This window comes from Petaurus breviceps, unplaced genomic scaffold (genome assembly GCF_028583685.1).
Source record: "Petaurus breviceps papuanus isolate PSGF00001 unplaced genomic scaffold, PetGlider_PUasm1.0 171, whole genome shotgun sequence".
In the NCBI taxonomy this organism is placed as follows: Eukaryota; Metazoa; Chordata; class Mammalia; order Diprotodontia; family Petauridae; genus Petaurus; species Petaurus breviceps.
In genome coordinates this window covers 18617333-18630058 of record NW_027185754.1, presented here as the reverse complement: position 1 = coordinate 18630058, position 12726 = coordinate 18617333, and the positions used below count along the sequence as shown (strand labels likewise).

The 12726-nt window shown below is 37.5% G+C and overlaps 1 protein-coding gene across 5 annotated transcripts in view; it reads left to right on the top strand.

Moving 5' to 3' along the window:
* CEP89 (centrosomal protein 89) overlaps positions 1 to 12726 on the top strand; it is a 161866-nt gene that overhangs the window by 90637 nt on the left and 58503 nt on the right. For all 5 annotated transcript variants that reach the window (XM_069082621.1, XM_069082620.1, XM_069082619.1 and 2 more), the window contains 3 exons: positions 1433 to 1600; positions 2630 to 2771; positions 9849 to 9938. In XM_069082621.1, coding sequence (XP_068938722.1) covers positions 1433 to 1600; positions 2630 to 2771; positions 9849 to 9938 — 400 coding nt within the window. The remainder of the gene's footprint in view (positions 1 to 1432; positions 1601 to 2629; positions 2772 to 9848; positions 9939 to 12726) is intronic.

The window sequence follows — 12726 nt, the reverse complement described above, 5'->3', positions numbered from 1 at the left end:
CTTCCATTCCTCACTTTTACCACCACTACTTCTTGAGGAAGTACCCCTATCTATTCTGTTACAGAGATCTCTCATTTCCTACCTTTATCACATCTCATATATTTTACCTCCTTTCTTCTTGCATTGCCACCACTTTTGTGAAGGCTCTCATTACCTCACTTCTAGATTATTGCAAGAGCCTTTTAGATCATCTCCCTCAAGTCCTTCTCCAGTCCAGTTCATCTTCCACTTACCTGTCAAGTTGATCTTCCTAGAAAATCTCTAAAATTTGATCTTTTTAAATCCTCTCTTTGCCTTTTAAAGCCCTTATAACCTGGCAGTTTCCTACCTTTATTCTTATGCCTTACTCCCCTACATGTACTCTTCCAGCCAGTTACACTCATCTCCTTGCTGTTCCTTGAACTCCAGGCATTTTCTACTTTTTGTCTCCCTCCTCATCTCTGACTCCTGGCTTCTTGGATTTTCTTCAAATTCAGCTAAAATCCTATATTCTACAAGAAGCTGTTACTGATCCCCGTTAATGCTAGTGTCTTTCTCCTGTTGATTATCTTGTTGGTTCTGTATACATCTTGTTTGCATGTAGCTGTTTTCATGTTGTCTCCCCCTTTCCTCAAGAGTAGGAACTATTTTTTGACTTTCTTTGTATCCCCAGTGCTTAGATAGTACCTGACATATAGTGACTGCTTAATTAATGCCTAATAAATACTTGTTGACTGAGGCTACCCTCCTGACATTTCTATGAAGGGTATAGGAAGCAAAGAAGTGAGGGTTAGAACCCAAGTGGCTGCAAGTCTGGCACTTGCTCTCTAGTTAGATTGGAAGTCAACAACAACCATATATAGTGCTCTGGAAGGCTCTGCTTTTTATAGTCAGTTGTGATGACTCTTGACTTAGTAGTTACATTTACTTTTTGTTTTGATAAAAGCCTCTTTTTTTAGATGTAATTTTTATGTATTGGTTTATAAGCAAAATATGATGCTACTATCTATATAGTTGCTAAATGCAAAAATATTTTGCTTGAAGCCTCTACTAAAGCTTTTTAGGTCTTGTTTACAGCAAATTTCATTACAATATAAATATATTTAATGTCAGTTTTTATATTAACTTATAATTTTAATCAGTATTATACTTTGACTCACATGAAAAATGTTAAACTTCTCCATCTTTGACCCTGAAAGTGGGGTAGATAATGTAGTGAAACAAAAGCATTTAGCCCACCTCTCCTATGCCATCTTCCCAGACCTCAACAGCATACCTGCCTTCCACAGTGACCAAGCCCTTTTTCAGTCCTGCTGTATGAGAGTGACCCTCACATAGAAGGCTTGAAGAGTTCCCATGCCAGGGATTGGAAGATTATCCTGGCGATCAATTATCTCACAAACATCCTGTCTTAACAGTAGTATATTGAATATAAGTTTTTTTTTTCTCTCAGCCAGTTGCAGAAGGAAAAAGAGAAATGGAATGCTGAGACTGACAACTTGATAGGAAAGATGACCGAGCTGCAAGCACAAACCAAGAGCCTGCTTTTAGACAAAAGCAAATTGGAAGCTGAAAACAAGGTTCTGGGAGCTGAATTGGAAAAGGCACAGAAATTAAATAGGTATATAGATTTTCTTTTTTTAACCTCTTTTTCCTCCATACTAAATAAATTATCTAAAAATATACTTGAGCCCTCTGTTAGAGATTTATAGCCCTTATCTTTTCCTTTTTATCTTCTAGTACCCCTAACTTTGTTTTGTTAATAAGTGCTATGTAAAGAGAGAAGGTTAATTAGAATAATTCTCTTATTACAATAAAAGGCTGGTTTATCTGATATAATAACCAGAAATTAGCATTTCTCAGTGTCTGCAGTTCAATAATTGATGATGATGATGACCTTGAGATATTATAGGATCTCAAGGTACCATCTGAATCATAATATATTATTAACCAAAAATTATTTTGTAAACTAGAATACTTTATTCTCTGATGGTGCTAGAAAACAGTGACTTTACTATGTTATCAAACAAATTGCTATAGTATCTGAAGAAGAAAAGCCCACATCTCATGGCATATTTGTGTAGGTAATTTTTATTTCATGTTCTTTAGTGTTTCATTGATGGAATGAATATAGTTGATATATTTTTTTTGTGCTCATTTTGTCTAGGATCTTTAGTATGAAGTATACTGGAAAGAGCATTAGCAAGCAGGAGACTTAGGTTATAGTTTCATTTCTGCTACCAACTTACTGTGTTAAGTATGACAAATCATTTCTCAGTTTCTTCCTACATAAAATGAAGAGATTGAATTAATTGATCCCTAAAGTTGCTCCTAGCTCTAATATTCTTATTCTGCATGAGTGAGAGATTCAAAGGAAAAAAACAGGGTTTCATCATTCTGTTGATTTCTCAAACAGTTATTAAGCACATTGTTGACATTAATTTGCATCAGTGAATTATTATGCTTTTTCTAATAGTAAAGTCTAATGTGAGTTTTCACTTTTAAATTAATGAAAGCTTTAAGATGTAAAATAATATAATTTAAATTCCAAGGCATTTAATATCTTTATAACATACCTGTTTAATTGTCACCAAACTAATAAGTTTTGTTGTTTTTTTTTTAAATATACTGATTTGGTGAACTTTTGTAGAGGATCTCAAAAGCAAATAGACCTCCTTCAGCAACAAGTAGAAGAAGCAATGGAGAAAGAAGAGGTAGCTCACCAGTATCTGACAAATTTTGTCATTTTGGCAAATGTTATAGCTCAAGAACGTGACAATCTTATACATTTGGTAAGTTTTCTCAAGATTACCTTTGATAAAACTGCCTTTTATTGTGCATGCTTGAGATTTTTAAGGATATTAGTTAAAAATTAATGTTATTTAAAACTTAAAAAAAATCTTTGTACTTCCCAAGTGTCTCAGATGTTTTACATAATATTCACTTAAGTCTTTATTGACTAGAATTTCCAAGTATAAAAAACTTCATAATATTCTGTTTCAGATATGTTTTCCACTTAGATTTTGACTACATGTTTTAAATCTATATTCATCATAAAAAGTATTTATTGGAAACAGCAAAAATTAAACCTTGCAATCCACTCTTCGGAAGAAAAGCAGTTGTTTTGTTCTACTTCTGAAAATTGCTGTTCATTTTAATCTGCTATATAAGAATTTATGGTTGTAATCTTTTTTGCCATTATCTGAAACACCTTGGTCATATTTTCCTTAGTCTAAAAATGGGAAAACAGTATAAAATATAAAATAACTTTCAGATGTATCACATTAATAGTTTATCATTAACATTTTCTCATATTCTAATAGCTAGGAGACCTGTTACTGTGAATTTCTTTGAATAAGAGGCAAATGCAGTCTATATCGATACCCAGGATCATGAAACTGAGTATTTAGTAAAAGTATCCACTTCCCTCTCCAGCTGGAAGAAGGTGATAGTGACAAGGGGAATACTCAGAAATGAGAAATTTAGTTCAATGAGACTTTTCTAGATTCTCTTTAGGAATTTATGAGACTTCTAACTCTTCAGGACTTTGCATTCCTGGTCATCCTATACAGAGTAAATACCCAGGATTTTATGGGAAAAGGACATTAACAAGTGTTGGGGAAGGATCAGAAAGGACCTTAGTAGATGATGCTTGACCTATGCCTTGAAGAGAGCTATTTCTTCCATGAGATGGAGGTGAGAAGGCATGCATTCCAGGCATATGGAAAGGTATGGATATGGGACATGGAAAGTATGTTAGGGCATGATGACAGGAGGCAAGTTTGTCTGGACAAATTAGACCTTTATTTAGTGTGGGAGACTTTAAACCCCAAGCAGTTTATGTTTTACACTAGATGCACTAGGGAGCCACTGAAGTTTTTAGAAAGGTCTTCACTCAAGCACTCTTGTTATGATTACCCTCAGGGAGGAGGAGGTGGCTTTGGTTCTGGAAGGCCATTCCAGCAGAATTCAGTGGTTTAAAAATTGTACTAAGGGGGTAGAGTCAAGATGGAAAGGCAGAGGAAACATTTGTGCTTTAACTCTTCCAGTATACAGTTTTCACAATAATCTAGAAGATTCATCAGACCAATTTTAATAGGAAAAGCCAAGAAAAATGTCATAGAGAGTCATTTTCCAGCCAAGAGTAACCTAGGAAGATAGAGAAGTCTGTGGATCCCGGGGTGGGGTGGAGGTTGGTCATGAGCACACGTTGCAGCAATGGGTACAGGGAGCATTCAGAGCCTAGAGAGAGAAAGGGAACTGATTCACAGTACCAGGGCAGGAAGCAATGGAATAGAAAGAGATTCCAGGGGATCTCAGAACAAACACTGGCAACAGGAACAAGTGCTGTCTGGTAGTTCTGTAGCCCATTACCCAGTTCTAGATCATAGAAACACAGCAGAGAAGAGTGGTCACAAGTGAATGGGGCCCTACCCGAATACTGAGTAAGGAACAAGTTCCATACATAGCTCTGAGCCCAGGAATAGAATAACAACCCAATTTTAACCGTTAGTCCAGCACATAACCCTGCAGTGAAATAACCAGAGCAGGAGAACAGGACCAAAGGAAAGCCAGCAGTTCAGTCGCTTTAAATCTATAGGATCTGGGGAACAGCTATGACTTGCTGAACACTTATGTTGTCAATGCTTCTGACTGACCCTATGGTGTACCGAGTATCTCAAAAGTCTTAGTGTAGTTTGAATAGCTTAAATAGTTTTAAACTGCATTAAGACCTTTAGGACACCCAGTATAAAGTTGCATATTTTTCCTAGTCAGATAGTGCAAAAGTATGTATTACTACTGTTTTCCCATCATTGATTAATACGTAAATTTTAAAACTCTAGTTAACCTACTGAAATAGATCCAGAATAAAGTAGCCTCTTTTTCCATTGGTATAAAAATATACTTCTTGTCACAATTGAAACATTAAAACCTGTACAATTTAATAGGGATGTGTTAAGTCCTACACTTGTATTCAGAAGATTAGCTGCAATAGTGTAGGATTAGAGGTGCATGAGTAGACAACAATTCATATAAAAAGACTTGGGTGTTTTAGTGGACTGTAAGGTAACTTAGTGTGATGTGGCAGCCAAAAAAACCAAATCAGTCTTAAGTAGTAGCACTAATGAAAGCACAGTGCCCAAAATAAAGGGAATGACAACCACCTCTATACTACTGCCTTTCACCTTTTTTGGAGTACTGTGTTCAGTTCTAGACATCAACTTTAAGGGAGGACTTTAACAAGCTTAAGGATATGCCAGAGAAGGTAACTAGGATGGTGAAGGCACTAGAAACTGTGCCCTGTGAGGATTAATTGAGGGTCCTAGAAAGCTTTAGGTTGGAGGAGAGAAGACTTTTGGTGTGGGGTGTCATAGCTATTCAAGTATCTGAAGGACTGTCATCTAGAAGGGGGTTTACATTTGTTCTGCTTGCCCCTACATGACAACTAAAAGCAATGAGTAGCAATTGTAGATATAGGCCTAGTGTAGCACTTCTTAACCTGTGGCTCATGACTCCATATATGGTCACAAAATATTTGGTAACAGTAAATGGTTTCTGAATGTTCAACAACCAAAAATTAATTCAAAATCAAATGCATTATGAATCCGAGGTGTTTCTGGCAGCACTTGCCTGTTTTACATCTCACAACTTCACTGCAGCCTTGTTCCTGAACACAAAGCATGCCCACTTTGTGCCTTCAGGCCACACAATGCAACTAATGCTGCCTGAGAGTGGAAGAAGTTTAAGAAGCCCTGGTATAAAGGAAAATCAGAGCTATCCAGAAGAGGAATGGACTGCCCTAGACAAAGATGGTCATACCCTTTGTCTTGTCATCACTCACAAATTCTACTCATCACTTCCATGTCTGCCTCTCCCTCTGCCTTGCAACTCTAAAGCTTCTTCATCCTGCATACCATGACCTGCACATTCCTCCGTCCCCTCAGTTCTTTCCTCTGCTATCACCCCTGCACTGGCTACACTCTTCTTTGTCTATCTTGAACACTTGGTGAACCACTTCAACTCTACACTGTCCCCTTCTCTTGAGTTGCTTGCCTTATCATATTGCTGGTCTTGCTATGCCAGACTTCATTGTTGTACCATTCTCATGTTCTATTGCCTTTGATCCTACACATATGCTGCTGAAAAATGGTGGTAAAAAATCACAAAAATGTTGAGTGGTGATGGCTGCTTAGCTTGAAATAAGCATAGGAAGCTTAGGTGTAAGCTTCATTTTACTGCTAAAATAAATGCAGCTAGGTGGCACAGTGGGTAGAGCAACTGCCCCTGGACTCAGGAGGACCTGAGTTCAAATCTGGTCTCAGACACTTACTAGCTATGTGACACTGGGCAAGTCACTTAAGCCTGATTGCCTTCAATTAAAAAAAAAAACCTTGAAAAAAAAGGGAGAGACAATAACTACTGGTTCTTATAATGGTCCTTAGAATGACATTCTGTACTGATGCCAATAGAATATTTCCTAAAGCCACTGTGAGTGGTTATCGTGGGACCCTGTAGCAGCAAGCACCCCAAGCGTCCCCAGGGTTTGCTGCCAACACAGGTTCTTGGATCTGCTTTGTTAAAGGAAAGCAACTCAAAATGGGTTAACAAGCTTACTTTAATTAGTCAAATATGTATTGTTTACCTAGTTCAGGGGGAAAAGGTCAGCACCCCGAACTTCAGAGTATACAGACAGAATTATCAAAACAGAGAAACAGATCAAGTAGACAGATTTCCAAACTGTCCAACCATTACATCCATACCAAATCAACATCTGGGTTTTTCAAAGCTGGGGGAGGAGGGGGGACTCAACAACCAGCTTCCCAGAGTTTCATCCGATCAAATCACAGAACACTTCTCAAAGTGAGCCCCCAAAACAAAGCTACACATCAGGGCTTATATAGCCTTCTCCTGGCTCAGAGAATGTAACAACCTTCTGGACCCACTGGCCAATCAAAAAGTATCTACTGAAAAACAAGCCTCCCACCCCAGGCTCCAGGTGCACTTTAGCCTAGGGGCAGGGAAGATCTTAAAAATTTACATTCCCATTACAGACCCCAGCCACAAGCTTGGGGCTACTCTGAGCCTGTTGCATTCTTTGGGTCCTCCAATTTTTAGCCTAGGTACTCCAGGGCTGCTTGCCATCAAACTAATAAAAGAATTCAGTTATAGGAACAAATATTTATCAAAAGCCTAATACATCTATGCAGTAGAAACACAGAGATTAATGTGGCATGGTAAGCTGGGAGGCCTTCTTATTGCAAATAGTCAGAATGTATTCCTTAGGTAACCTCCCCCTCACATTTTCTCCTCTTAATGTTTGGACTGAAATTGTGGATTGTATGGGTCACCTGTCACTTATATTGGATTAGGCTTCTACTACTTTCTATTTCATTTTCTATTCCTTTTTTAAAAAGCCATAAAATTTTCAAATGATCTATGAGATAATAAATATATATGAATAGATCTTTCTTAAAGCTAAAAACCCATCTCAGAAAAAAGAAAAGAACCCATTCATACACATTGAAGGCGGTGCTGCTGCTGCTTTTCCAGTCACCTGAGTGTTCTCCACCCTCAGACCCTTGTGACCTAGCTTGCCTCTTTCCCCTTTATCTTATCCTGTGGTTGCTGCTTTTAAATGATAGTAGCTGCCAAGCCAGGGAGGCTTCTGTTGCTGCTGAACAGAATGGTGTAGGCCAGTGGTACCAAACCCAAATAGAAATGGATCCCTGCAGGCCATATAGTGACTTAGAAAACCTCAAATTAACTTTATTCGTGTTGAATTTTTATTTATTTATTTTTTGTTAAACATTTCCCAATAAAACTGCACTGCACTGGCCACTTCCTGCTGGGCTGTCTTCAGCAGGAAGTTATCTTCTCTCTGTTATTTTGTGGGTTCTGAAGTTCCAAAGTTTGTTTAGAGTCATTTTTTACATGATTTGAGGAGGTGGGAGTGGGAACCACGAGGAAGTCCTGTTTCTACTCCGCCATCTTAACTCTGCCTCTTGGATCATTATATTGCTGAGAATAGCTAAGTCATTCACAGTTCTTCATCATACAATATTGCTGTTACTATGTATAACGTTTTTCTGGTTCTGCTCACTTCACTCTGCATTAGTTCAAATAAGTCTTTAGAAATTTTTCTGAAATCATACTGCTTGTCATTTCTTATAGCACAATAATATCCCATTGCAACCATATACCATATCTTGTTTAGCTATTTCTCAACTGATGGACATCCCTTTCATTTTCAATATTTAGTCACCACAGAAAGGACTGCTATAAATATATTTGAACAAATAGATCCTTTTTCCTTTTGGTAGATGTCTTTGGGGTATAGACCTAGCACTGGTATTGCTAGATTAGAGGCTGTGCACTGTGTTATAGCCTTTTGGGCATAATTCTAAATTGCTTTCCAGAGTGGTTGGATTTCACCACTGTAATCTTAATGGGAGTTGAAGATCTTCCCTGCCCATTAATAGGCCTCATATGGAGCCCAACTAGAGAATCTTGATTAGGGGAGGCTTGTTTTTCAGGAAGGCCCACACCTTTTGTTACTGTGTAATTAGGTAGTGGATCACAAGGGTTGTGATGCCCTCTGACCCTGAAGAGGGGGTGTGTGTGTAGATCTATATCTATATAAATAGATATAGATCAACACCCACACACTCTTTCTGAGGTTAGCATTTTGCTTTGGGGCTCACTCATTGGAAGAGTGTTGTATGATTTGGCCAGAAGAGACTCTGGGTAGCCTTTGAAGAGGCCCCCCACCTTTGAAAACCTGGATGTTGGTGCTTCTGTTTTTCTGGTAACTGCGTGTATGTAATGGTCAGAAAGTTGGATCTGTTTGTCGATCTGTGATGTATGTATTATTTGGTCATATGGTTAGAAGATTTGTCTCTTGGTCTTTATGCTATCATTTCTGCTTTTAATTTGTTTTTAATTTCTGTTGTATTTTCTCTGAAGTTCAGGGTGCTGACTTTTTCCCCTGAACTTAGTAAATGACATATATGCTTACTTAAAGTAAGATCGTTGACCCCTTTTGAGTTGCTTTCCTCTAGAAAAGCAAACCAAAGAACCTGTGCTAGCAGCCCTCTTGTGTGCTGGTGTTATTGGTCTTATACCCCCACTGTAGCTGCAAGTAGCATTGTTACAACTCAACCAACTGTGTGTTAGTGTCCCAGTTTTCCCACATTCCTTCCAACATCCATCATTTTCCTTTTTTTTTTGTCATATTAGACAATATGATATGTATAAGGTGGTTCCTTAGAGTTGTTTTAATTTGCATTTCTCTAATTAATAGCAGCAGGAAACATTCAAAGTTAGTGACATTTTCTTGCATGATTTTTTCCATTTGACATTCTTAATGTTCTTGTACTTTTAGAAGTTAATTAATTCTTAAATAATTTTGAAATACTATACAAATCTATACAACTTTAAGCTTAAACTGTTTCATACCAGTGCATCTGACTTCTTAGTTGCAGACCTATCCATTTTCCCTTGGCTTGGGGTGTCAGTATCCTAGCTATAACCAGCACTATGTACCTGCACATTTAGAAGAGAAGATGATGTGAATAATAAAAAATGGTGAAATGGGACTATATTTTCTTTGTCTTTTTTTTTTTTTTTTTTTTTGGAATGAGGAAGGCAGGGCAGTTAGGGTTAGGTGACTTGCCCGGTGTCACACAGCTAGTAAGTGTTAAGTGTCTGAGGCCGGATTTGAACTCAGGTCCTCCTGACTCCCGGGCTGGTACTCTATTCACTGTACCCCAGGACTATATTTTCTAAAGTATTATTTATCATACTAGCAATATTTGTGCCCAGTTGCAGAAGACTAAGAATCTCTTTTCTTTTTTCTTATTTTTTGACAGGCTCAGTGCCTAGAAAATGAAAAGCAAGGAGTCCTCTACAAAATAATAGAAGGGAATGTTCGCTTAGGAAAATTAGAAGAGAAGGTGAAGGTAAGCATCCTATTTAGGGAAACATTGTAGATATCCCTTTAAAAATAAGATGAGATGCTATTCTCAGACATGGTGTGGATTTTGTGTTTAAGAACATTATGCATATACATATAGCTGAATTAATCAGGGAATGCACCAGTCCCTAAACAGCAACCTTAATCTTAGTATAACTTCGTCAGGGCAGTCAGGGATTTTCCTCAAGGCTCTGACATTTAATGGGCTTTGACAATAATAGTTCTAATTCTTCTAGAAGTAAAACCAACTGAGTTTAGCACCTAGTTAAAATACTTATTAGTAAAAATAGATAGTTACTACATACTGAGATTCATTTTCCTTCATTCAAATTACTACATTGCAAGTGGTAACCTTCTTAGTCTTTCCCTGGTGACAGTGTTTTATGTTCTACTATCTCCATTTCTCTTCTATGAGGCTGATGTCCATGGTCTCTCTCTCTGCCTCAATTGAATTTCTCTTAAAAAGTTGATTTGAGGACTTTTTCACACTACATATCTCCTGTGAGGTTTATTTATCTCAGATCCCTGAAATACTAGTATAGCTTTGATGGATTGGCGGAGTCACACCAAGCAAAACCAGAACCACTTTGGTTCTCATTTTCCTAATTTTCATAACTTACATAGAAAACCTTTAGGCTACTATACCCTTTATGCGGTAGGAAAATGCTTGCAATATCATATTTTAATTTTCTCAGCAATAGAACTAAATCTCTGGCTCTGAATTTATTTAGTTAAAAATACTTTCTCCCTGGTAAAATTAACATACTTACCTAATTATTCCTTGAGGGGACAGCTTTCTTCCTTCTCAAGATGGAAATAGCTAATAAAATTAGCCCATAGAATTTTTGAATGGGAAAGAAACCTTAGAGCAGGGATGGGGAACCTTCAACCTCAAGGCCACATGTGGCCCTCTAGGTTCTCAGGTTTGGCCTTTTGACTGATTCCAAACTTAACAGTTTGGATTCCACTAATAAAATTAATGGAATTAATAAAAGGATTCCAATAATAAAAGAATTTATTCTATGAAGTTTGGATTCAGTCAAAGGGCCACCCTTGAGGACCTTAGAGGGCCACATGTGGCCTCAAGGCCTCAGGTTCCCCACCCCTGCCTTAGAGATTAATCCATTTCCCTCATTTTTCAAAGGAGGAAACTGAGGGCAAAAGAGAAAGAAGGGATTTGCCAAAGGTCACACAGTGTTTTTTGATAATAAAGCCAAGGTAAGAATTTGGGTCTCAGCATCAATATTCTTAGCACTGTACCATGGTGTCTTACACATCCAATGCTGACTTTGTAAACTTTTGTAGGAAATTATATTTAAATTCGAAACAGTTCTTTAGCAATATGGGGTAGGAATATTTTGAGTTTCTACAACATATGCTACTTAATCAAGTTCATCTTTAGGGACCTTTAAACTGACATACTTCTTAATATAAACTAGTTAACCAAAGGTTTATTCTAGCATATAACAAATTAATTCTTTTGAAAAACATGAAATTTGCTATAGCATAAAAGAAGAAATTTTTTAAAATAATTTATTTATCTATTTATTTCATTTTCAACATTCACTTCTATAAGATTTTTAGATCCATATTTTCTCCCCATCTCTCCCTCCCACCCCAAGATGGCATGCATTTAGATTATCCTTTCCCCAAGTCTGCCTTCCCTTCTATCACTCCACCTTCCCCTTCCCCCTTACTTTCTTATAGGGCAGGATAGATTTCTATACTCCATTAACTGTATATCTAAAAGAAGAAATTTTATTTCAGAAATTGATGATATATATATATATGGATTTTTTGGGAAGTGAATTCTTGGCACTTCAAAACAGTCTGGAAAAGACTATATAGTAGCCATAGATGGTTAGCATTTATAAACTTAATTGTAGTCATTTTATTTCAAAATTTGATACTGATGTAAAAGTGTTAGTATAATTCTGTAAAAATAATTAAAATTGATGTTATTTTCCAAGGTAATGTATTTTCAACTTAAAATACCAAAAAAAGAAATCATTCTTTTATTGAAGGCTTATAAAAATATAGGTAACCAATTCTGTTTTTTAACAGTTAATCTCGTTGATGTTATAACTTAAATTTGTTGAAGACAAATATGTTGCCACATTAAGAAGATAGTTATCTAAGAGTTTTGGTGTCAATGCATTTTAGAATTAATCTCACAACTGTCATTGTGCCCTTGAAATGTAATTTCCTGCCGAGAAGGAGAAGGAAAAGGGAAAAGATGGAGATAAGCATCTACATAGTGCCTCCTGTGTGCCAGGCTGTGTTAAGCACTTTATCCAGTACTGTCTCACATGATCCTCACAACAGCTCTGCACAGTAGGTGCTATTTTCACCCCCATTTTACAAATGAGGAAACCTAGACAAACAGAGCTTAAGTGACTGGTCAAAGATCACACGGCTGTTAAATGTTTGAGGTCCACTGTGAGCCCAGGTCTTGTTACAGGCCCAGCACTCCATCCTCTATAGCACCAACTGCTTCCAAAAACAGCTGTGGGTGAGCTTCTTATAACTGTTGTAACCCCCCTGTCTGTCTGCCTCTCTTCCTCTGCTACTCAGAGCAGGGGCATTTGGCTGCAGGTAGAACTGAAGTCAGGGGAGTGGGGCCCAGGCTAGCCCGAGACCTGAGAAGGCAGTACAGTTTCTGGCTAGTGCTAACTGCCGAGCCTCTCGTGTGCTCTTTGGTTAGTTAAGTCAAGGAGTGATCAGAGTTGCCTATCTTCAGCTAGTCAACAAAGGTAGAGATGAGAGGGTACTTA